The sequence below is a fragment of the Rhododendron vialii genome, chromosome 1a, assembly GCF_030253575.1.
Source record: "Rhododendron vialii isolate Sample 1 chromosome 1a, ASM3025357v1".
Taxonomy (NCBI): Eukaryota; Viridiplantae; Streptophyta; class Magnoliopsida; order Ericales; family Ericaceae; genus Rhododendron; species Rhododendron vialii.
This window is the reverse complement of record NC_080557.1, coordinates 8467508-8493750: the sequence shown is the minus strand read 5'-3', so window position 1 is coordinate 8493750 and position 26243 is coordinate 8467508. Positions and strand designations below refer to the sequence as shown.

General features: G+C 39.6%; 2 protein-coding genes and 1 long non-coding RNA gene across 8 annotated transcripts in view; 1 reads left to right on the top strand and 2 right to left on the bottom strand.

Annotated features, from left to right (window-relative positions):
* Positions 1 to 26243, bottom strand: part of LOC131316087 (probable LRR receptor-like serine/threonine-protein kinase At3g47570) — a 124929-nt gene that overhangs the window by 61059 nt on the left and 37627 nt on the right. The window lies entirely within an intron of this gene.
* Positions 1094 to 2925, top strand: LOC131316217 (uncharacterized). The gene is made up of 2 exons (XR_009197042.1): positions 1094 to 1477; positions 2695 to 2925. It is a non-coding gene; the product is annotated as an uncharacterized LOC131316217 (long non-coding RNA).
* LOC131316183 (uncharacterized) lies at positions 4113 to 7928 on the bottom strand. 6 transcript variants are annotated; one of them, XM_058345498.1, is made up of 5 exons: positions 7532 to 7928; positions 6602 to 6705; positions 5590 to 5657; positions 5355 to 5477; positions 4113 to 4509 (listed from the first exon to the last, which is right to left on the bottom strand). In XM_058345498.1, the coding sequence occupies exons 2-5, from the start codon at positions 6629 to 6631 to the stop codon at positions 4497 to 4499; spliced, it is 234 nt and encodes a 77-aa protein (XP_058201481.1). In that variant the 5' UTR covers positions 6632 to 6705; positions 7532 to 7928; the 3' UTR covers positions 4113 to 4496. The 6 variants fall into 6 exon arrangements, with proteins under 6 accessions (XP_058201481.1, XP_058201496.1, XP_058201488.1 ...); XM_058345513.1 differs by lacking the exon at positions 5590 to 5657 and adding an exon at positions 5658 to 5716 and having other exon boundaries at positions 7537 to 7928; XM_058345505.1 differs by having other exon boundaries at positions 7537 to 7928.

The following is a 26243-nucleotide window of genomic DNA, read 5'->3' as shown; positions in this document are numbered from 1 at the left end:
ACTAAGTGGGGTTAGCTGACTAACTGACCCCACTGGCCACAATGTAGGTCTGCCCATGGTGGCAATAGGACGCCATAAGTTAGTCTGTTAGTCATCACTAAACTGCACCCACAATCCATCTTTTGATAACAATGACTCCTAGAGCACAGAAGGCCAGGAAATTGGGATGACGAACTTATATGGGCTATGGGTTATTGTAAAGATAATTCCTTTCGAGCACTCCTCTTCAAGCTGTCTTTAGCTGCAGGGGTGTATTATATTTGGCTTGAGAGAAACTCTAGGGTATTTGGGGGAAGGCCAATGAATTCCGATGTGATTTTTGCTCGCATAGAAGACAATTTGAGACTTCGAGTCAGCTCTTGGAAACATATTCCTAATTCAATGGAAAACCAAAGATTTTGTCATCTTTGGAATATCTCTCCTCGAATTCTGGGTATTACCACTTGTTAAGAGTGGTTTGATTCTTTTGTAGTTTGTAATAGGTTTTTCTTTGTACAGTTTTTTTTCTTGTGTAGTGGGTTATTCCCGTGGTTTTTGGTTGGTTGGTTATAAAATGCATCATTTACCCAAAAAAAAAACAATGACTCCTAGAGAGTTCTAGAGGCCCCAATGAAAATCATTTCCCGTGGTCTGCAAATTCCAATTGTCCTTGTTTGGTTTTAAACGAAACAAACTGAATACAAAATCAACGGGCAGAAACAAAATTGCTAACAAGTGTCCGGACGGCCGTGACTTCTGGACGGCCGTGACTTCTGTCCCGACGTAGAACGCAAAAAGAGACCAAATTTTCAAGGGTGTTTGATCCGCACTTGCAACTACAAAAGCTGGAGCCGAAATAGTACAAATCACCAAAGAAAACTGAGGCCAGTTAATTAGCAAAACGAATGCACAAAGTGTGTGAATAGTACTTATGAATAATTGTAGAGATCCGTGTCTAATTTTAAATTTATTTTATTGATGTTGGTGTGTGAAATTATAATTAAATAATTTTATGAGTAATGGATTTCTTTATGTATGCTTATGTTTCGTCGTGCGGCCTGAGTTTGTGAGCCTTAGGGCGAGAGTGTTGAGGGACCCACTTTGAGAATCTTTTAGATTAGTTGCTAATTATTTTTATTTAGTACTTTGGGATCATGTTCTGACTACTTATTAAATAGTGGGACTTTAGAGAGTGCCTAAGTAAATAAAGGGTGCATAGTATAATTTTTATACATAAAACTCTAAATTGGATCAGAGAGGGTGCCGACCCCCATTTTCTTTCTTTTTTCCTGCGTCTGCTTCATGTTTCTTTTTCTCTCTCATCAACAACACAAACCCTCATGGTTCAAATGCAAAATCGAAGGTCAAGGCTCGTGAATCTTGCAACAAGGCAAGAAGAAAACGTGATCTACGGACAAAGGGCTGCGCATCTATCCAAACAAAATTTCAATCGGTCAAATTTTGGGATTTCAACATTTTGGGGGTTTTCGTCTTTGAGGTAGGATTTATGCTCAATGATTAAATATGGGTGTATATATGCCTTGGTGTGCACTAATTCGAATTTATGGTAGAGTAATCATACTATAAACCTAGCCCTAGGTTATGTGTTTGAGTATATTTGCTATACATGAGGTATTGTTAGAGATTTTTATGATTGTTCATGGTTATGATTTGGTTTATGCTATATTACTTGCAGTCTTCGTATGAGTGAGTTCGCTTTCTAAGTAAAAAGCTATGAGACTTCATTGGACTTAAATGTGAGACATGAACCTGTATATAATTTTGCACCCCATGTGTTTGGATAAAAAGTAGTTATTATTATACAGTCCATGTGTTCGATGAAATGCAAGTAGGGAATTTTTGTCCTATACCTAGTAAAAGTAGGCTTGTGTAAATAATTTCTCGATATGTGACTTTGGACACTTGTTGAATATTTGTACATAGTTAATGTTCTTTTGGAGACTTGATTGAATATTCTATAGTGGTTTATTTTGATGAATTTGGGCGATTGATTCAAGGAATTTCCATTGGCTTTAGTTGATTTGGGCTTTAAGGCCAAGTATTTGAGATATTTTTTTTAATGCGATAGTTTTGGGATTTTGAGTTGGGTCACCGGGGAACTCGGGTCAATTGTGATGCCGTTGGTGAAAGTCCGTAAACCTACTGGGTCAATTGTGACGTCGTCGATGAAAGTCCGTAAACCCACGCAGGGTAGGTTGCTTCGTCCTTCAGGTTAGTAGCCCGTAAAGTGCATGTGCTAGAGACGTCTAGTACGGTGGTTGGTTGGTTGTATCGGTGAGCAACTCATATAATTTTATATCTCAGTGTTGAGTAAATTTGATATTCGATTTGGTTGGCTATTCTATTAATGAGCTTTGTTATTTTCCGTATCGACTTTTATGGGTAATTTCCTTTATTCGGGACTTGATTTGAGTTCGTAATTAATAGTATTCTTTTGAGCATTTGAAGGGAAGGAAAAATTGGAAACACTTAATATAATGCATAGATTATTTTTGTTGTGCTGGCTTGATTTTGAATTGGGACTTTATAACTTCATTGTAAATATTGACGGAGAAGAAAGCATGAAAAACTTTTCAATACTTATATATAAAAAGAGTATATTTTGTGTATCAAGCTTTGCATGTTCATATCTTTTCATTTAGCGTATTTCCTGCACGAGCTGTGACTCATGTTGTTGCAACCCAAATTTTTCAGGTTTCGAGATGGATCTGAAGGCTTAAGAATCATGGATATGTTCTAATTCTTTTTTTTTTTTTGAACTTAATTGGATACTTGTACATTTTTGTTTGTAAGGTTATCGAGGCATGTAAACTTTAATTTTATTTTGAGAATGTAAATTGTAGATTGAAAGAACAGGGCCTGGATGTGTATAAAAAGTAGTGTATTGTAGAGTTTATTTGTAATAAAGGGCGGGTCGTGACAGAATGGTATCAGAGCTTTAGGTTTGAATACCTAAGAACCGTGGGAGGAGACTTAGTCTCATTTGGGCGCCTTTCTCTTATTATGTTAGATGTGATATGTGCTTACTGTTAACTTGTGTTTTTTGGCTACGTGCTTGGATCTCTAGGTTAGAATACCATAGGGCCATGGGTACTTTACTTTGACTGTAGTGTTGCTTGCTAAATGAAAGTGTTTTTGTGATTGGGTGTTTATGTGTAAGTTAATAACATTGGTAAAGTTATGCGTTAAGTGAATGACATGTGTAAGTTAGCTATGTGCTGAATGAAATTACATGTTTGGATACTATGTGTCGATATGGTAAGTGACCTTTTTGATAAGTTTACCATCATTGCCATTGTAGTACTCCTTTTCCTTGGTACAGCTGATTCTTGTCTCAGTTTGTGTCTTAATCTGCTTCCTTTGGTCTGAGGTCTTTTGTATCCTTGACTTGTCTTGGTTTTTGTTATCTAGATTGGCTACCACCACTACAAGAAAATTTAGATTTTATAGCGTTTGAAAAACGCTGTTAAATGATATAGACAGCGTTTTTCCGAACGCTGTATTAGCCGATGTTGTTAAAAGTCTTAGACCTTAGACAGCGTTTTTAAAACGCTATAGTATGGTAGACTTTAGATAGCGTTTTTAAAACGCTATAGTATGGTAGACTTTAGACAGTATTTTTAAAACGCTATAGAATGGTAAGACTTTCTACAGCATTTTAAAAACGCTATAGATTGTAAAATTTCTATAGCAATTTAAGAACGCTATAAATGTTAAAATTTCTATAGCATTTTAAAAACGCTATAGAATGTGAATTTTCTGTAACAATTTAAGAACGCTATAAATTGAAAATTTCCCACAGCATTTAAGGAACGCTATAGAATTTGAATTTTCTGTAACAATTTAAGAACGCTATAAATTGAAAATTTTCCACAGCATTTAAGGAATGCTATAAATTGAAAATTTTCCACAACGTTCAAGGAACGCTGTAAATTCAAGGTTTTCTATTATTCACCATAAATTTTCGCCCCGCTGTCCATTGTAAATTTTTTACTGCATTTTTGACCTGCTATTCCAACTGATTTTTAGCAGGTTTCTTTACTTTATACAACCTACAATCCAACTTGAATAGCAATCCATATAACAAGTTCATACAATGCTTAAAAAAAAGATGGCAGCTCCAATTACTTCCTTGGCAATATATTTCACAATATTGTATACAAAACCAGTAAAATGTCTCCAAACATCAAAGAGATTACCATTACAAAAGAAATTCAATATACTAAATGTCCTTCCAACATTTCTATCTAGTACAAACCTTGTCACCAAATATCAACAAAAAAGCTTTCCAAAACATCCATGTATCCCAAAAGTGGAGTTCAAATCTTACACCAAAATATTAACAAAAAGGCTTCAACCAAAACAATCCTTCCAAAATCTATCCATCCCATTAGTATCAACAAAAAGGCTTCAACCAACCAAGCAATAATGATAGCCATCACACTAGCAAGATCATGCCTATATCTTCAGCAAAAAGTCACAACAGCACTTCTTTATCAACCCATAAACCTACATATGGAAGAAGCAAACATTTCAATTTGATGGAGTTATAACAATTTCTACTTAACATTTCAATTAGAAAAAGCATCTTCTTTCAGATTATTCAAAGGTGAGCTTGGTGTATCATGTTCAATTTTTTCCATATCATCCTAAAAATTGCATAATAAAAAATCATTGTAAATGACCAATGAGACTGTGAACATATATAACAAGTAGAACACACAAATAACGAATGAGTTTGAATTTAATGCTCAAGCAGCCTCTCAAGCATGGATACTCTATTTTGGCCTTCGTACCACGTATCGGTATCCGATACTGATACTGATACTCTCGGATACTCTCCGTACATATCGTGTCTGTATCCCGTATTCGTATCCGTATCCGTGCTTCTTATCTTGGACTAACAAGAGAGGTGGTGGTGGGTATAACAAAGTCAAGCATGGCTCATGCATGCTAATTAATACTACAGTACGACTACTAAAATCAACCAACAACGTAGTACAACGGAAATAGAAATTTCTCACTTGTCACTTGTCAGCATTAGGCTGGATGGAAAACAAAAGGATTAGTTACAAAAGATGATAAGCATGCATTTATTAGATACTACTCCAAAACATGATTTGTGTGAACCTAAAATGAACAAAATGAGTTATCTGTTAAGAAGTAGTTTGGACTCCAAGGAAGATTCTAAGTGTTAGACATTTAGGCCAACCTACATTTAGGCCATCCTTGTTGGGGGGAATAAGGCACCCAAAAAACAAACACAAATATCACCCAAAATAGTCTTAAACCGAGCAAAAACCACAGCAGAAACGCAGCAGAATATAACTTACAATTACATTCCCATCACATACCAGCAGGGGTGGATTTGTGCCATGACCATTGTTTTGCCATCTTGGGGTTGTGGTGGTGTGTTTGTTATGATTGCCGAACCATCAGAAGTGTGGTGAAGCTGCCTCTCCATTTTTTTCTTCAACCTTCAAAAGATCCAAAGGGGGGAAGAGGAAAGCAATTAAAAAAGCACATAAGTTGTCAACTGACGATCGAAAAAAGCCTCAACAGAACAACAAAGCACAAATCTTCATCTACCTATATAGCTTCTGTGACTCACTTTCCAACTTGAAAGAGATATGAAGCAGAACACACTTGGACCATACCTGCATGAATTTTGAAGGACTTCCATTATCCACCATCCACCAAGTAAGGTTCCTCCAATCTAGAAGGGTAAATGAAGATAGATAATTCTTAACTTGAAATCCTCAATAAGATAAGAACTATCTATAAGCTGTCAAAGGGAAGTTCAATAAATAACCCTCACGAAGTTGTGTAACTAAGAGGGCAATCAAAACATTATAGTACGTTATTTGATCCATGTGGTTTGTGTTGGGGGGAATAAGGGGCCCAAATCTCACACAAATATCACCAGTAAAACAGTCACAAACCGAGTAAAATCGCAGCAGAAATGGAGCAGAAACGGATCGGATTTTCAGCACACAAATAAACCACAAAAATGCAGTTTTTCAACAACAAAACAGAGCAGGAAATTTCAGCAATCACAAGACTTATCTAGGCACTAAAACGCTAATTTCATTCACTTGATTCACGCTTTACAAAGCCTTTTCCTTCACCTTCAAACACAGCACACACGAGCACACAAAACCCTTTTTCTTTTCTCTTTTCTCTCTGTCTCTCTCTGTCTATGTTTTTCTTTTCTCTTTTCTCTTTTCTCTCTGTCTCTCTCTATCAGAGTGAGTGCAAAAATCAAGAAAAGTACTAAGACTTGGTTACACAAACTTATTTATCAGAACTGGAGAATAGCACGGTTTCCCTCATTAATAGCACGGTTTCCCTCATTTATCACCACAGCAAAGCACAAAATCCAACTAATAGCAGCTCTAAAGCATACAAAACATACTAAAATATGCAAAGTTTTCGAGACTAGAATAGCCTTCATTGCACCTATAATGACAAGAGAGTCGTACTTTTGTATTCATCATAATCAAAATATGGTGTATCCTATTCAACCTTTTTCAATTCCATCTACAAATCATACAGTAAAACATCATTGAGCAAAAAGAATAAAATAGGTATTAGAAAGTACCAGCTCTAACAGTATTTCGGGGCCAGGCATGTCCTAATTTGGTGTTGACATTTGTTTGCTACGCAAACTCACGCTATCCATCCTTAGTAGGAGCCATGGTGCACCTATTAGCATAAAAGAATAAAGTAGGTATTGTACCGTGCATATAACTTACTAACAGTAAGACTGATATGGCCATAATCAACACTATGGAGCAACCAAATAATCAGGCATACATATGATATGCATAAAAGGGAGTCCACAAATACAGTCATATTCAGAGTAGCATCAATGCAGCACTGATCGCAAATAACAACAAACAGAAGCAGCCAATAAGTACAAAATAGAAGCATAAGAGTAATGAGGTTATCTATCATCACATAACTCAACCATATGTACACAACACAAAGAAAGTTTTCATTTCAATTTTTCAACAGTCGTACACCCCTCGGGAGTGGTAGAAGTGATTTCCAAAGATGTCTTATAAAATAGCTGTGTCACAGGAATGGAGTTGGCCCCAAGCATTCTTCATATCATTAATTTTCTACCATGGTTTTCTCTAAGTCTACAAAGTTCAGTTGCACCCACTGGAATGCATGTTACCTTTCAAGGATAAACATGAAGTAGTATTAAACACCCAATAATAAACACCCATTGCTCATATAGCTAACAAAATAAGTATTAAACTTTAAAACCTATTAAGAACATCTGTAAAAAAAAAGAGAATATTGAAGTGATCTGAGAAGGAAAAACATTAACAAAAAGAATTCTAGGAGCAGAACTATTGATGGTACTAGTTCGAGGGCAAAACACATGTTCAGGCTAATAACAACCATTTCATGTCATTTTTCACACCTTTTTTGCAATATAATGACCTAACCCATATAACGAGTTGCCAACAAGCATTAAGAGATTTGCATACAAGCACATTTTTTGATTGCATCTCATTACCTTACCAGGATATGCATTTGTGGCAGCCTTCTTAAATATCTTCATGCAAAACAAGAGCTAAGAACTTCAGTAACCTGGAGTGTCCAGTGGATGTGATCGTAACCTTTCTTTCTTTTTCTTGGTACTTGTAACTTTTCCAAACAAGAAACAAAAGAAAAGGTCTCTGTTAAATTAAATAAGCCAAAATTCAGGTGTTAATTGTCGGCCCATACTGCATAAGGGAGTAGTGCTATAGAACAAAGAAAAGAGCTGAGACAAAAAACTGAAAATTAAAGAAGCCAAAATTCAGGTGTTATTGTCGGCCCATACTGCATAAAGGAGTAGTGCTATAGAACAATCTGCAGCAGATAAATCCTGAAATGAGTCAAAATGTAGGGTCCAGGCTGCAAGTATGAAGTGTAAATACTAGTGAAATGTCTGGTACTAATTGTTTTGTAACCAGTTCTCATTATTTACGAAATCAACTCACAGGTAATAACTGGGAAATCCAAAGTAATATGTTAGTCTTTAGGTCTTCCAATTTTACAAATTAATGTAACTGTTGACCAGTCCAACTGACCAAATCTTTCAAGTTATGTATTTTGGACCCTTTTTCACAAACCAAACTAATAGTGAACCCATAGACAATATCTTGGAATTAGTATAGGACGAGTAATACAAACTGGAATTACCATTACCACAGATCGTCAATATTCAACAACCACGTTACATGGATGGGTTGTCCAACTGATAAGGAATCTCTCCACCAATTGTTGCAGCCAAACACTCCAAATGTATTCCCTTTGGGATTTGGAATCTGATTCCAAGCTCTATCCCGTGAATAAAATGGGTCTTTACAGAATCAAGTCATTCAGCTATTTGAATGAATAGGCCTAATCTAAAGCGACCAAAACTTAACCAACATTGGTGCTTAAACCATTAGAGAGCACAAATGCAAAAACATGACTGTTGCACCACTTAAATTCCAGAGTTTTGAGGTATCTTATGGGCACGATTATATGCACAATAAGAACCCTGGTAAGCATGGGGCACAGGAGAGAGAAATATAACTGCTAGCACAATATCATCCCAACCACAACAAGAAAGATGCCTGCACCGCCACTGTACCAAGTGACAACATTAAGAAGGAAGAAGGATTACCTGTAAATAGGATTAAAATAGCCAGCACTAGCATCAAATGCTCCAACAAGAAGTGAAAGCGCCACAAAGAAAGCAATCCAATAACGATCTATCATCTGATTGGAAGATCGATAAGAAAATGTAAAATTGGAAAGCATGAGTGATGCAATTTAAAAATATGGAGAAAGAAGTTTAGTTTCACGGCATGAGACTTGCCTAGCATCCGTTGAATCAGGGCTAACAACCTATCTTTTTTCCCAATACTTTGCAGACATAATACTTCAATTGGGAAAAAAAAGCTCTACCAATCCAAGGAGAGGAATTCAATTCAAAATTAATAAGAAGTTATAATGACTGTTCTTAGCCATGTGATTAGCAGACGATGGAATCTTGGTCACATGCACGGGTAAACCAAACAACACCGTATTTAATTAGTAATAAAGGAGCTCAAACCCCATTACTATATATAATATGTTCAAACATAACAAACAGAGGAAGGTTTTCACATATATTACTGGAAGACAAGGATTTTGAACGAAGGATTTTAATAATGCTACCATAATTTTTAAAGAAGATGAAGTGCAGTATGCTCCACATCCAAATAAAATTGTGTTGGAAAGTGAAACTCTAACTTTTTTGGAAACATAGAAAGTGCCCTTTATCATCCTATAACGCAATAAGTTCATAAAACCAGAGTCCAAACTAAAATAATGCTGAATTTGACTTCAAAGTAAGGCTGAAAAGGGTTTATAACATGCCATGGAGCAACATATTGATGAGCCCAATCTATAGGAATCAGAGTTAGCAAGTCTGTTGAAAGTAAAATAGCCTTGTGTTCATTTATCATACCCCAGTCTCCCGATACAAGATAAACAATTAACAACCCTTTTTCCAGATGCTTCCACTAGTATAGGTACAAGATGTCCACCCTTGACCCTAGTCCCTCGGTAATTTCGCATAGGCCTTCTCCAGATTTCCGTGTCTGACAACTCCTAATCAATCCTGGCAATCTCAAACTAGTCTTGCTAAAACTAGCCTATTAACTGGACTGCTGCCCATGAAACTGAACCTCAAATCTAACCCTACCCATTTCTCAATAAGTGCAAGCACTCTATGCCAAAATCTTCCAAAAACTAACGCCCGTCTGTTATTGATTGCCTACAACCAAATCTACTGTTTGTGCCTTACCCAGTTCACATCTGGAACATCTTAAAGATCCACAACACCTTAAAGATGTAAAGAAAAGGATAAAGGTGCAACTGGGATTCTGTAAAGAAGAAAATTATAACATGGAGTAATAATTATCTTTGGCAGCTAGAAAATCAAATCCAAATCCTCTTAAATGGACATGCCACTCGGGACCAAGCTCTTTGGACCAAGTACTTAAACTCAACCCGCAAAATAAAATAAAAGCACTCAGTGTTTATAAGTGCAGAAACTACAATCCACAACACTACACGGCATACCTTGGTTGGATTGCCCCAAGGGCCCGTAGTCCCTGGTGAGAAGGCTCAGATTTGAGTTAGGAGAATCAACCTCACGAAAAACAAATGAAAAAGTAATGAAAGGGTCTGGCTGGCTACCTACTAACTCTCACAAACATACTCTGCTGTAAGTGCAAGTCTTAATTGGAAACGAACAGTTTAATTCAAAACATTTACTAACTCAGAAAATTGTCTTTCTATACACGGATCCATCAGAAAAGAGAATGACAAAAATAATTAGCTTAAGCCTAGTAAGGCACCAGCAAAATTAGTAGACCTAAATTTCTTACTAATTAATCCAAATGTGTTATTCAATCAATATCCAAACTAATCCTTAAACACAAAAAATTAATCATAAAGACATCAACAAACATGAAGTCGTGAAAATAGATACACTTACAGAATAGTTCCTGTATGAAGACCCTGGCCCACTTTGAATGGCAATTGAAAGAGCAAAACATGAAGATATGTATAGCCCCTATGTACAGAAAACTTGTATTGGTTAACAATCTTCAAATCATTCAAAACCCACATTGCCTAATACTTAGAAAGTTAAAAAAAAATAAAAAAAAAAGTGAATCAAGCTTTACTCACTCACACACACACATAAATAGAATCACAGACCAACCAACATCAAGCATCAATAAGTAAATCCCCGAAGAGAAAGCAAAGCCTAGGTAATCGGCTGAATATACAAAAACAAAATGAGTTCACTTAAGTAATAAAACTTGTTTAGGGCTGCTAGTAGAGGAATTTTGCTCGCCAAAGCCATAGATCGGTTGTGCTTGGGTGCTTGGGTGCATGCGCAATGGAGGGATAGAGATCGAGAGGGATATAGAGTTTGACGAATAGGAGGAAATCAAGGACTAGCATTCAGCGAACAGGAGGACCTAAATCCGAACCTCCATCATAATCGAGATCTAGGGTTTTGGTAGCCAAACTGCTGAAATAAAAAGCCCAAAACGAATATATATATATATATATATATATACGTACATATATATCGTGTCTATTGAGAGAGAGAGAGAGAGAGAGAGAGAGACCTTGTGAAGTAGAGAGGTGAGGGTTGGGAGCCGTCGACCGTTGGTGCTACTGAAGGAGATGAACGTCATCAATACGCCATGGTTCTGGGGGTTTTTTGCAGAACAAGATGTAGGGGAGGAGGAGAGGAACTGGTGAAATCGAAACCCCTGCTCCAATTCGCACGAACAGATTGAGAAATCTCGCGGAAGCCTCGCTCTTCTCCTCTGTTTTGTGATTTGAATTTCAACGAAGGAAGGGCCTAGAATTTTTCGTGGAACGCTATTGAATGGTTAATGAAACGCTATAGTATATTAGGCGCGAGTGTTTTCTCCTGTTCTAATCACTGAATGCTGTAATTAATTCCCTATTATAGCATTTGTATAAAAACGCTATTAACTAATGTTATTAAAAGGCATATTTGTTGTAGTGCACAATGCCATTCCTAGTATTATCTTGTGCTATTTGAATCCTTGCTATTGATCGCCTATGGTGTGTCTGTTACTGTCGTTGATGGCTCTTCTTGTGGCCCCTACAAGAAAAAACACATTTGGCGACCAACTTTCGGCGACCAAATTATTTTTTGTCGTTGATAGACAACTTTTGGCAACTAAAATAGTTTTGGTCGCCGATCGTAGACATTTGCTGACTAAATTTTTTTTTGTCGCCGATTTTGTAGACCTTTGGCGACTAAAACATTTTTAGTCGGCGAAGTGCTACCATTTGGCTACCAACGATCATTTGATCGCTGAAAACAAACAATTGGCGACCAACCAATAGTCGGCAAAGAAAAACATTAGCCGACAAAAATATTAGTTGGGGAAAGCTACCAATTGGCGACTAAATTCGTTTTGTTGCCGTTTGTGTGAACCTTTGGCGACTAAAACATCTTTAGTCGGCAAAAAGCTACCATTTGGCTACCAAATGTCATTTTGTCGCCGAAAATTTATATATTATATCATGATAAACTTATATATTTATTCCATCTACTTAACCAAAGTTTAACCCATATTCCACCGTTAACTTCTTAATTAAATCTCACTTTTTTTTAAATGGCAACTCCTTAAATCTAATGTTAAATGCTACCAAAGTAACAAAAAAAAAAAGTTCCTTAATTAAATCTCACTTTTCTCCTTACATTTTTTTTTTTTTTAAATTCAGTTTCTCTCTCTTCCATATATTCTCAACAAAGCAAAAAAAAAAAAAATGGTCCTATGAATGGAGAAAACCTTCGTTTAAAATAAGGAAGAGGAAAAATCTAATAGAATGTATCCAATTAACTCTTATGCTAATCTTTACGAGAATCAATCAAATTGCATAATCTTGTTATTCAATGAATCATATACAGTCCAACTTCTAGCTACTGTAAAATGAGTTACCAATATCATTTTTCCCATCTACACCGATGAAAATATTTTTCAATTGCGACATTACATTGTTGGAATTCAAACGGCAATGACATTTTTGCTCTGGACTCTTTTGAATTTGACTGAACGTCCAAATTAGCTATTCCAATTTTTTCTTTTTTAAGGTTTCCCATTGGCGTTCATCTATTGGATATGTGTTGTTTCGTGTTTTTTTATTGGTTTTTTTGGATTTTTCTCTATTATATTTTTAGACAAAGAAAGATTGTCTAGCCTTATAACTAATTCCTCGATGAGAAAAAAAGGACATTGAATTGTTGGAGTTAATGGTGAAAAGGATTAATTTCCCTACGATGGAATATGGGTTGGGCTAACTTCCGTTAGTTAGAGGTTAGGCAGATCAAGGAGAAAGGAGCTTAGGCCAATGAAAGGTTGTCGTGTGTCTGAGGTTGGAGGAAGTCCTCCTACTGGGGTAGGAGGAGATCCGAGTTCATCATCTAATCAAATAGCGCGCATCTACAAAATGTACCCGAGCGGATGAAAATAACATGCCGTTTTGTGGGTCATTTAGTTTTTCTAAGATGCCCATTGGTACATTGCACAAATTCTCGTCATAAAAACCCCACTATGAAAAAAAATGAATTACGAAGAACTTCTCAAATCTCTATCTTGCCATGGTTTCTCCATTTTTAACTCCAATGAAAAAAATCCTCCTATGCTACTATGGCACTAAAAAAATTAGACACTAATTTAATTTACGCTTTCCAGGTCCATTAGCAAGACATAACCACAGGTCCATAAAGCGTTTTAAAAAAAAGCAAGACAAGAAAAAAGTTGCGTTAAACTCATTTGATATGGGACATGGTCGACTATTATGACCTTAGGCATGTAACAAAATTATAAAAAAGAAAAAGAAAAAAGAACAAGAACAAGAACAAGAAGGTTGCTTCAATGTGATAAAGAAACGGAGTAGGACGAGGATAATTTTTTTAGAAGTTAGAGTTTTTTTTTTCGATGTCGAAGACTCAAAGGTAATGTTTTAGAGAGTCCTTTTCGGTAGAAGAAAGTATTTCGGTTGGGGTCTTGCGATAGTGGACTATCAATTTAGATTAGGTTCTTAGGAATTTTTGAATTTTAATAAAAAAACAGTTATATTAGTAATGGAAAATATACGAAGAGAATTTCTGATCATTATATGCTAAAAGGCCATAATTAATATTTGTCTCTATGGCTTTTATGATTAAGTTACATTTTTCATTTGTTCATATGGCTCTAATATGAGAGCATAAAGTTAAAAATTAATTATCACTATTTTAGAGTAAATTATAAATAAATGTAATTAATCTAACCATATTTTTACTATATATTATATCATAATAAACATAATTATATTATATATATAATTTTTCGTACATAATGTATAATATATAATATTATTTTATTTTATATAAATATTGTTTTATAAGTTTTATTTTATTTTCTTATGTAATAAATATATTATCTTTAGGAATAAAGAACAAGTTAAGTGCGTAGCCTAGTGGTTGTGCACCCTCATAAGGTAAGGGAGGTCGGCGGTTGGATTCTTGGCAAAGACATGGGATTGGATTATTCCACATGTGCCACGTGGAGGATCTAGGTTGGTCCACGTGGCGGTACAAAGACGGGGCCACGTGGCACCCAAAATTTTTTTAATATTATTTATTTGGCATGACATTTGGTGACAAAAACATTTTAGTCGGGGAAAGTTGTATTCGGCGACCAAACTTGTTTTAGTCGGGGAAAGTTGTTTTCGGCGACCAAAAGTTTGGTCGCCGTATGTAAATATGATTTTCCGAAAGGGTTTGTATTAATTAGATGCAGCGACTAAAGTTAGTCGCGAATACCTTTCGGACAAAAGTGTTTTGTCGGGAAAAACAATCTTTGGCGACAAAAAATTTTGGTCGGCAAAAACTTTCCCAGACCAAGTGTCGCCGGCCAAAGTGGCGACCAAAAATTTAGTCGCGGAAAGGTTTTGGCGACTAAAAATAGCCATTTGGCGACTATTATTTTAGTCGGCAAAAGTGTTTTTTCTTGTAGGCGCATATGTTTATTGCTTCTTCGTTCTACTTCTGCTGCTGTACTTTGATATTAATTTTGTTGGTCAATTTTTGGTTTCTCCATTACCATTGCTAGTGTTTATTGCTAGTAATTGCCATTTTATCCTAATTCTGATGTTGCTAACTTGCTACTGCTTCTTATTGGGGTCAAATTTGATGGTGTCTTATTCACTGATGTCAAAAAAAATTTCAGTACTATTAGTTTCAGATTCTACTGCTGTTGTTTCCTTCCTCGATGTCAAAAAAAAAAATGATGCCATTTCCTTTCCTTCAAGGCAAATTGCTTGTGAGCTTTACCATTTCTAATGCTGGCCTTGTACCTTCTTGCTTGCTTTGGCGTTGTCACATTGTGTTAATCTCTCATCGACTAAAGCATTGCCTCTACCTTGTGCTCTTCTTCTATATTCTATTATATTTCTTGTTGGAAAATTCTTTGATTTGTGAATATATCCTTTCACGAACACGCCACACCGTAAATCCACACCGTCTATCTTAACAAGTCGTACGATTGCAAAAGAAAAATACGGCCTAAAAAAAATACAAGTCTCTACAAAACATTGTCGAAGGGGAGGACATGCTTAGTGATGAATTCAACCCCAAAGGCAAAAGAATGCATCCTGTTGATGAGGCAATATGGTGCAATTGCAAAGCAAACAAAGGGTTCCGTTTTAAATTCTCAATTCACTCGCCGGAACCCACCGAGGACTTTCTCATGCTTCACTGCACCTTTGGCCTCAGTTTATGAGAAGCTCCTTGATGCTGGTTCTATCAAGCCCTCAATCCAACTCTATTACCCAAGAATCCACCTGCCAATTTCAAACTTAACCTCTATTGCGCCTACCATCAAGGGGCTGGCCATTCTACCAATGTCTGCTTCCGGCTTCGACATGCCATTCAAGATCTCATCGATTGTGGTATCATCACAACCCCACCTCCATCAACAGCCGATACTGTCTCTAACTCCTTTCCTCAGCCCAACTCTGGCTCACGACTTGGTCAAACATCCACCATCTCCACTCAAATCAACCCGACCTCCAAGCCAACTGTGCCCATCTCGGCCGATCCCGAGGACAGCCTGCTGGCTGCTGTTTGTGCAGTTGGGGCTTTCTCTGCCAAAACCTGGATTGACAATAATGAGGAGCTTACAAGGGAGCGAACTGACGGGCTGAGGTCCATTGTTCATGGGAGCATTGAGTAGGTTTGGTCAAAGAAGCTGAGGATGCCAAGGTGCTATTGTTTGGGCCTGATATCCTCCAAATTCCACCTCTCTATGAGGAAGTCAAGGGTAATTATAAGGGATGCATTTTCAAATCGCGTCTATTTTGCATTGACACATCTGAGTCTGAGTCTGACACAGTGTCTATCAAGTCTAGCTCTAAGTCGGAGTTCGTGCCTATTGGCCCTCCACGTCGTAGCTTTTGTTTCAAGTTTTGAGTCTGCTGTACTTGACAACCCCGAGGGGCTTTCTTTATGATATGATTTATTTTGCTTTTAAGTACTTCGCTGAATTTTGAATAAACTGTGTTGACCCTGACGACGAAGGGATAGCTTTCGATGGGATCATGCCCAAGGAAATATGTTCCCTCGCTGAAAGGGAAGAGGAAAGGCATGCTCATCCTATTAATTGAAATAGTAGTTTTTAAATAAACTTGAAAGATGAGGTAGGCCTTCGAATGTTTTGAATTGGTTCAACCCTATCCCTAGAGGAGCATTGCACCCGGTTAGATAGGCTCGAAGAGTTCATCGACGTCTTGGCATAGTCTCACAAAGACACACCCGGCGTTGATCCCGAGATAAAGGAACATCAAATCCCACTGCTACCGGATGCCAAGCCAAAAAGCAGAAGCTTAGAAGGCTACAGACCTCGTACATTGTTCAAGTTTGCAGGAACAGCGGTCCCGCCAAGCACCAAGTTAGAAAGTTCAAATTGGCCTGGAGTGAGGCATGTCAACTAAAGGACTCTGGACCCTGTGCTATCAAAGCCATTTTATCTGGGGCTGTGGCCGAAGGTCATCAATCTCGACAATAATAAATTCAGTGCCTTGGTCAACTTGGATCAATTCAAAAGCCTTTTCCATGAGAGAAGCTTGTTTGGCTGAAAACCCCAAGGGTGGGCAGTTCCAAGCAAAAGTTAGAGCAACCTGCTAGATCGAAAACCTATGAAAGCGGTCTAGGAAAAAGTACATAGGCAATATTTGAAAGCTCGCTAGATCGAAAACCCCAATGGGCGGTTCTAGGCAGAAGTTAGAGTGTAAAAGGAGAGGTAAAACACACGAGTGAACCTTAGCCTGAACTACATCTTGACCTGATTCCCAAAAAGGGATACGTAGGCAGTCTCTCTTTGAGACTCGGTCACAATCTATCAATTTGATCCAAGGCTTTGGTGCATCACTGTGGTCGAGAAGAAGACGAGCTTCATATATGCAGAAAGGGGGGAAAACCTTTCATCTTTCAATTTTGTTTCAAACTACTACTTCAATTTCAAAGCTGAGCAAAAGCCTTAAAAGATTTTAAACATAAAAAATAGAACGAAATGCTAGCGAGGTCTACGGCTCACAGTTTATTCTAAGTTCAGCGAAGTCTGGTGTAAGCAGCCACGGCAGATTTGTATTCACGCATGCTAGTTTGAGGTTCACGTGCCCTTATTCATAGTTATGCGCATTGGTCTCAACCCTGCGCATGCTGTTTCAATTCCAGCAATAAACAATAGCAGTCAGCTACTGTCTTTGAGTCCTGTTCAAGGGGCTTTTGCCAAGTTTTGTTATATCGTGCAGACCTAATGTGCTGCATGGGGGTGTCGGTTTCAGTCTGGGCCTATATGAGTCATCCTGTGTCTTTATGTCTGTTATGTGACATTTTTCCAACTTTCCAATCCATTGTCGCATCGAGATGCTTTTCTCGATTCTTGTTGGTTCGTACATGTCATTGTATATCTGTTTGACCTTATGCAAGCATCAGTTTCACCTGTCTAAGGGGATATTGTGAGTTTTGGCACATTAATGCCCAAAATTTCATTATTTTCCATGTGTCTAAGGGTCTATGTTGAATCCTGGGGCTCTTTCTCCCTTTTTGTTTGAGCTAGGCGAGTCTGTACACATATGTGTGTCTGTATTGACTCAGTTCGCTTGTCAATTCAAATTATATATTAGCGCATGGTTTACATGTCAATAAACTGGAAAATGCAATTTTTACATTACTACCCTAGTATCTGTAATCCGCAAGCAGTGGAATCTCGTGGACGGCAAGGGCACGTCGGCTCAAGGCCAGGCAAAGCATATCTCTGGGCACGTCTGCGCAAGCACTAAAGAATGGGCACTCAGGCCCAATGCTGTTACTCAATCAACAGGGCATGCCAGCCCACTCAATGTCTCTTTGTCTAGGTGTGCATCTCAGAAGCAAAGGCAGTTAAGTACTAGGGCTCAGTGATAGTCCTTAAGCATCATTGTCCTCCTAGGAGCTACCCTTAGCTAGGGTCTGCATTTTCAGTCTGTGTATTCATATAGCATACATCTTTGCATATTGTGCATATCAACTGTTGAAAACAGGAAGGCGGCCAGTTTGTGGCAGCTTATGCTCAAATGGTTTCCATCAAGTCTTTGTTGTTGAAGGATGCGATGCAATCTCCTGCGGTGTTATGTTTGTTTAGCGGAGGCAATGGAAATCTCCCTAACTCTCGATTTGTTGGCCGACGGATGCGATGCAACCTCCTGCGATTTTGTTATTGTTGGTCAGCGGATGCGAAGAAATCTCCCTGAATCCACGATTTGTTGGCCGACGGATGCGATACAATTTCTTGCGGTTTTGTTATTGTTGGTCAGCGGATGCGAAGAAATCTCCCTGAATCCACGATTTGTTTGCTGACGGATGAGATTAAAAATCTCCTGCGATATTGTTCTCATAGCAGGATGCAATAAAATCTTCTGCAGAACAAATCAACGACAGCTGGTCCTGTCCAATCTTCAACGGCTCGATCATTTAGACTGATGATCCGCCCATTCAAATCAACGACAGCCGGTCCTGTCCAATCTTCAACGGCTCGATCATTTAGACTGATGATCCGCCCATCCAAATCAACGATAGCCAGTCCTGTCCAATCTTCAACGGCTCGATCATTTAGACTGATGATTCGTCCATCCAAATCAATGACAGCCGGTCCTGTCCAATGCTCAATGGCTCGATCATTTAGACTGATGATCCGCCCATTCAAATCAATGACAGCCGTTCCTGTCCAATCTTCAACGGCTCGATCATTTAGTGTGACATCCCACTTTTTCGGTTTAAAAATAATTATATTTTTTAACACAAATAATTCAATTATTTCATTTTTTTTCTTTTTCAAACTTCTTCAAATAAAAATAAATCGAATAACTTATATATATATATATATATATATATATATATTATGTGTACGTGTATGTGTTATATCATTGGGCCGCTTAGGTTGGGTCGGACATATTTTTTAGAACTCAGGTTGGGCCCATTCATGAGAGTGTATTTAATTAATGAAGAGAGGGCCCGTTATTCTTTCATAAATATTGAGAACTAGCGTATACTATTTCAACATTAAGAGAGACCTAGCGTTAATACTTTTAGCGGCAGAGAGAGAGAGAGAGAGAGAGAGAGAGTAAAGCGGCAATCAAAGGTTCGACAGCTTGTTGATCAATTGGGTAAGTGATCCTGTTCCTTTATTCTTGTTTCTTCTTCCATTCTTTTTATTGTAGACGGGTTTGGAGTAAAAGGTAATTGATTGGATGCTACTGGACAGTGGTGTTGGTGGGAGGATAATTGCCGTTTGTTTTTGGGTTTCGAACGAGTTCACAAGAATTATTTACCTTCCATGTTATTGACCGCGAAGGCTGGAGGTGATTGGGTTTATTGTGGTTTTGTGTCTTATAGTGGGTTGCTGTGGTGGAGGTTGGTCGATTAATAAGATGGTTAATGATTAAGAAAGTGCAAACTAGAGTTTAGATACAAGGTTTGACGAGGTGCGTGCGTGTGGTGCTATGTGTGTGCCGTGTGTGAAGGCGAGAGGTGATGGTGGTATTTTATTGTGGTGTTAATCAAGTAATGGAGTTAATTTGATTAGTAAAGGTCCTGGTAAGTTAGTCGAGTTTTAGGTTTTGGAATTCAATTACCGTTGACTAGTTACAGCGTAGGGGATCATTCAAGTACTTATAATTCTATGTGTTTCTTCTATTTGCAATACAGACTAGTGGATTGTTATCAACGTCGCATTTGATTGCATCTTTTCGGACCTAAGGTGAGTGGTTAAGCATGTGATCCCTTCTTTTGGAATCCTCTTGAGCCTATCGATTCTTTACAGTTCGTTATTGGTTGTGATTCGATGATAATTATTCCTATTCGTTGCTCTCATAATTATTGGCAATTGACGTACCCTTTGGCATACAAGGTTCATTGATAAAAATTAATAGGATTGTTGGATTGCCCATATTTTTCTTGTTGCTCCATAATATTATTGTGACTCTGCAACGACACAGAGAATAATCCTGGTGCAGGTGCCTCCGGCTCGCTGTTATTCTACTTGTGTTTGGGACCATAGACTATGTTGATATTTATTAAAGTCTAAGGAAAAGACCCATGAGATATCGTGGTGACTTTGGCCACTAGGGAAAAGACTTGTGAAATACCCTGTGACTCTAGTGCTCAACGGATAGGGAAAAGACTTGTGAAATACCCTGTGACCCTATTCCGGATCGGCTTAGGGAAAAGGTCCCAGGCGCCATCCTGTGGTGACTCTAAGTACGGTGTTGGATCCAACGGGCGAAGCCCTGAGAAAATATTTGGCATTTGGTAATTGGAAATTGGAAATTGGTAATTATGGTTCCCACTCCGGTTTATACTTCCATTATCGTTGTTCATCGTTCGGATATTATTGGACTCATTGTTGGGTATAATTATTGTGGTGATTCAATTATTGTTGATGCTATTCATTAATCCGTTATTCATCTTGTGGACACTATTTGTTGAGTTGTTGATCTTTTTGATCAATATTCAGTTGTTGATAATATTCGTTGGACCATCGACCTTCATTATTCGAAACCATTTCTTTGGAACCCTTATTATCGTTGGTTCAAAAGTATGCCACTTTGTATTATCACCCTTAGCATGCTTAACTACTCACTGAGCTCGTCAGCTGACGGATTTATTCCATATTTTTTTCAAGTTAGTTCATGGAGCATTATAGTGGACTCTGTGGCATTGTTGGGATCTTCTGTTTGGACCTCTAGGACGTCTGCATTCTTATTTCTTTTCTATTGTCAAAAGCTTCCGCACTTTTATTTATTAGCTTCCACACTTTTATTTATTAGCAGTTCATTAGGAAATTTGGGATTGGAAAATATGAGATATTGTGTCATTTGCTATGAAAAAATATTGGTTTCGTGTCGCACATTTATTGTAATAAAATATCCAGTATTTTTTTTATTTGTTTCAAATTGCTAAAAATATTTTTAATTAGGCTTCGTGTCCCATGATTGCTTCATGGTACACGGCCGGTCATGCGCCCGGATTTGGGGGGTGACATTTAGACTGATGATCCGCCCATCCAAATCAACGACAGCCGGTCCCATCAAATTTCTCAACGGCTTGATCATTCTGCACACTGATCTTCCTGTCTCCAGTTCAATGACAGTCGGTCCTGTCAAATTTCTCAACGGATTGATCATTGTGCACACTGATCTTCCCGTCTCCAAATCAATGACAGCCGGTCCTGTCCTATCCACAACGACATGTTCATCCTGAAGTATGATCAGCCGGTCCTATCCAATTATCAAGGACATGATCATCCTGAAGCATGGCCAACCATATCATCAATAATAATCAGCCACATCGTTTGTGTCAGTCCATTCAGCGATAACAATCAGCCACATCGCCTGTCTCAGTCCATTCAGCAATGACAATCAACCACGTCATCTGTCTCAGTCCATTCAGCGATGTTCAGCCATATCATCAACGACAATCAAAATATGGTTCGATGGTCCACCCATTCATAACTAATTGTTCCCCAGGAGAGTCCAGCTCGGCCTACCCCAAACGACTGCCTCTACATCAGTCTAGCTTCAAGTGCATCTTCCAGCAGCCTTATTGCTCTGTCTTGGATGGTCTTTGATAAGGAGATTGGCTCTGATTCCCAACAGATGGAATTCAACCTGCCTGACACGACCTACCCATGTTTGTTGGAATGTTTTGTGCCGAGGATAGTTTGATCCCCAGCAACGACGGCCTGCCCCATCCAAATCTGCAGCGACAGCCTGTCCTGTCTAAATTCGATCGACAAGCGGCGATTCACTCGTCCACTTCTACTTCCATCCCCCGTAATGGACCCGCTCGTCCATTCCACTAATCAGGTTCCTTAAGTTTACTTGTCTACTTTGCTAGTATGCTTTGTTCTGGATTGCCTTGAGGGGTGTCTAGAATTCTTTGACGTTACTTGTACCAAGTCGATGGTGCTTCAAGTGCCGTCAAAGAAGGGCCACTGTAGACACCCCAATCTGGGCTTCCAGATTAGTTTACTTACGGTATTTGATTCCCCAATGATGAAATGGATCAAGAACACCCCGGGAATGATAGCATGCAAAGCCTTTGAACCTAACCTAGCCTAAGCCACTTCAAAAGAGCCAAAAACCCTATTGGCACGTGTTGGTTGAGAGCCCGTGCGTGTAGATCAACTTGACAAGTGTTGGTCAATGGTCAAAGCTTGATCGTTGACCAACGCGTGAGTAGGTGGTACACGCGCGCTAGGGCGCAACCATCGCGTGCCGGGGCGCACCATTGCGTGACGGACTGAAACTATAGCGCGATGTTCAAACTGCCAGGTGGTGGTCAACAGTCAAAGCTTGACCGTTGACCATCGCGCGCCAGACTGACTCCATCGCACGATGGTCCAAGATGTCCCCATCACCTTTATCAGTTGGGAAGCTTAGCCACCAAGCAAAGATCAGCCAGCCTCGTGGACTGGCTGAGCTCCTCTCCTTGCACCAGCCAGATTCACCTCTCTCTCCCCCTATAAATACCCCATTTGTTCATCCATTTAAAGGGTTCAAGAATTTCAAGAAGGATTACACACCATTTTTACACCGCAACCAAGAACATAGCTTGTTCTTCCTCTTCCATCACACAACCATTTAAACACCTCATTCAAGTTTCAAACCTCAAAGTTCAACCACCCATTCAAACTCAATCTAGGTATAGCATACCTACTGTTTTCTGTTCTGATCCCTAAGGGGGGCTAGCAGGGCCAAGGCTGGTAATCAATACCTGTTCTGGTCCTAAAGCTGGCAAGGTCTCAAAAACTGTAGAAGCAAGAACCAGCGCGCGACGGTCCCATATACGCGCGCGACACTTTCACTTCATTGCGCGATGGATCGCGTGGGGATTGGTGTCTTGCTGTTTTGGTGTATTTATTTACATATAGATCACTGTTAAGCATGTTAAAAACCAGTTTACTGCTTTCCTTTGTTAGAAAAAACTGCTAGTTTGTTTGTAGTTAATTTGTGTTTCTGGTGTTTTGGAGTACCTCTGGGATCATTCTGGACATGTACCAGAACCCAGAAACGTGTAAACCAAACACTGGTTAAAAGGCTCAGACCATTGCGTGCCAAGGCGCGAGCATCTCGAGCCAGGGCACACCCTCGTGCGACAGACTAGCTCCATCGCGCGCCGGAGCGTACCATCGCGCGCCGGAGTGAGATAAGCACGCGATAGTTTGCCTCTGACCAGTGAGTGGCCTTGCACGGGTAACTTGGCTTTAGGCCATTATTTTGTTCCCACACTGTTTATGAGGTGTTTTGTTTAGTTTGTAGGGATTTTTAGTCTTTAAACATTGCTTAGAACCGTATATTATGTTGCCTATAAACTGTTTGGTTTGTCCTGGGTGTGCACTGGTCCTTCTAGAGCCCAGAGAATTTGAGAATAAGAGCTGTGGGTTTGAGCTCACCGGCATGCGCGTATCTTGGAGTTGCGCGCGCAGGAGTAAACAACATGCAATGACTTGTTCAGTGCATGCTGGTTTCTTCCTGCGCACGTCATTCCAAAACAAGGGCCTCCCAGTTTGTTTAAACTCCCACAAGAGTCTGTTCTCATCCTATACTAACCGTCATCCATGTTATTCTATCACATCCTGCAAATTGTTACGGTTTTAATCCCCATTGAACTGTTCCCCCGCCTTAATTGGCTAAAGAATCGATCAATCAAACAGAATCGCAAACATTTTCGCAAATGCCTAAGTAGAGACCGATCTCCGGGTTGGGCGAGAGGGGTGCCTTAAAACCCTTCCCCTCTCGTAACCTGGCTCTCGAACCTAGATATGGTGATGACGGACTGGTGCCTTCACCTTTTTCAAAAATCAAACAGCGCGGCGAGCGTTTCAAGTTCGGTTCCTTGGGTGTCAGACCTTCAAACCCAAGTGGCGACTCTGAATTGAGCGCTCGTCTGCCAAGAAAACCGCTCATCAATCCGCTCCCTTTTTTCCGGGCACACTGCCCAAACAAACTGTGATACCGGTGATGGGGTAGGAGTTGACAACTTATCCTTGAGTTTAGCCATCGCTTTATCAATGGCCTTGTCGAAGTTGTCAATGGCCTTGTTGCAGTTGATAGTGGCCTTATTGCAGTTGATTAGACATTCCTCAATCTTAAGCAAAGATGCATCCAAAGGATGAGAAAACTCCTGCGAGAATCCTTCGTTGGATGCAATGGTACAGGTCTGAATGCCCATATTTTCTTCAACTTGGCCTCCAAAGGTTTGAGTATGAGGATCACCAAAGCCACCATTTTGGAATTCAGGCTGTAAGGGCAGGCCTGAATGCATGACACTTACATAGCCATGTGACTTAGCATTAAGAAGATAGGCTACCTCATCACGTAATTGGCGTTCCTCATCTTCAAGTCTGCCAATTTCGTCTTCAAGCCTTCCAACTGCATCATTGTAGTAGTGTTGTGCGTCTGTAGACACCCCAATCTGGGCTTCCAGATTAGTTTACTTACAGTTTTTGATTCCCCGATGATGAAATGGATCAAGAACACCCTGGGAATGATAGCGTGTTTGAGCTTTGAGTGTTTGCAAAACCCTTGAACCTAACCTAGCTTAAGCCACTTCAAAAACCAAAAACCCTACTGATGCGCGCGAGGGCGCACCATCCCACGCCAAGGCGCAACCATCGTGCGCCGAGGTGCACCATCGCGCGACGGACTGAAACCATCGCGCGATGGTCAAACTACCAGGTGGTGGTCAACAGTCAAAGCTTGATCGTTGACCATCGCGCGCCAGACTGACTCCATCGCGCGCTGGTCAAAGCTGTCCCCATCACCTTTATCAGCTGGGATGCTTAGCCACCAAGCAAACCTTAACCAGCCTCGTGGACTGGTTGAGCTCCTCTCATTACACCAACCAGATTTATCACCATCCATCCCTATAAATACCCCCATTCTTCTTCCATTAAAAGGGTTCAAAAAATTGATACATGAAGGGCTAGAAGATCCATACACCTTGGGTTCCAAAAATTGAAAGGCTAAGCACAAGCTCTAGTGCTTTTCTTCCAAACTCACAACCCTCCATTTTCACACTTCAACCATCTAAGAACAAAGCTTGTTCTTTGCTTCTACCACTCAAACTCCTCAATCAAGCCTTCAAACATCAAAGTTCAAACACCTTTCAAACTCAAAACCGAAGGTATAGCTTACCTTTGTTCTGTTTTCTGTTCTGATCCCTGAGGGGGGCTGGCAGGGCCAAAGCTGGTAATCAATACCAGTCCTGGTCCTAAAGCTAGCAAGGTTTCAAAAACCGTCGAGGTAGGAATCAACGCGCGATGGTCCCACTCTCGCGCGCGACACTTCGGTGCTGCATGCGATGGACCGCGTGGGGATTGGTGTCCTACTGTTTCATGCTTTATTTTGTATATAGATCACTGTTAAGCATGTTAAAAACCAGTTTACTGCTTTCCTTTGTTAGAAATTGTTAGCGGTAGTTCAATATGCTTATCTGTAGTTTTGGAGTACCCCTGGGATCATTCTGGACCTGTCTCAGAACCTAGAAATGTGTAAACCAAACACTGGTCCGCGCCTGGGCGCACCATCGCGCGCCAGACTGGCTCCATCGCGCGACAGTGCGCCAGGGCGCACCATCGCGCGCTAGACTCACTCAGTCGCGCGACAGTGCGCCAAGGCGCATCCTCGCGCGCCAGACTGGCTCTGTCGCGCGATAGTATGCCTCTGACCAGTGAGTGGCCTTGCACGGGTAGCTTAGTTTTAGGTCATTATTTTGTCCCCATACTGTTTATGGGGTGTTTTATTAATTTATAGGGCTTTACAACCTTTAAATTGTATATTATGCTGCCTATAAACTGCGTGGTTTGTCCTGGGTGTGCACTGGTCCTTCCAGAGCCCAGATGGTTTGAGAATAAGAGCTGTGGGTTTGAGCTCACCGGCGCGCGCGTGTCTTGGAGTTGTGCGCGCATGAGTAAATAGCATGCAGTGACTCGTTCAGTGCATGCTGGTTTCTTCCTACGCACGTCACTCCAAAACAGGGGCCTCCCAGTTTGTTTAAACTCCCACAGCAGTCTATTCTCATCCTATACTAACTGCTCATCCATGCTATCTATCACATCCTGCAA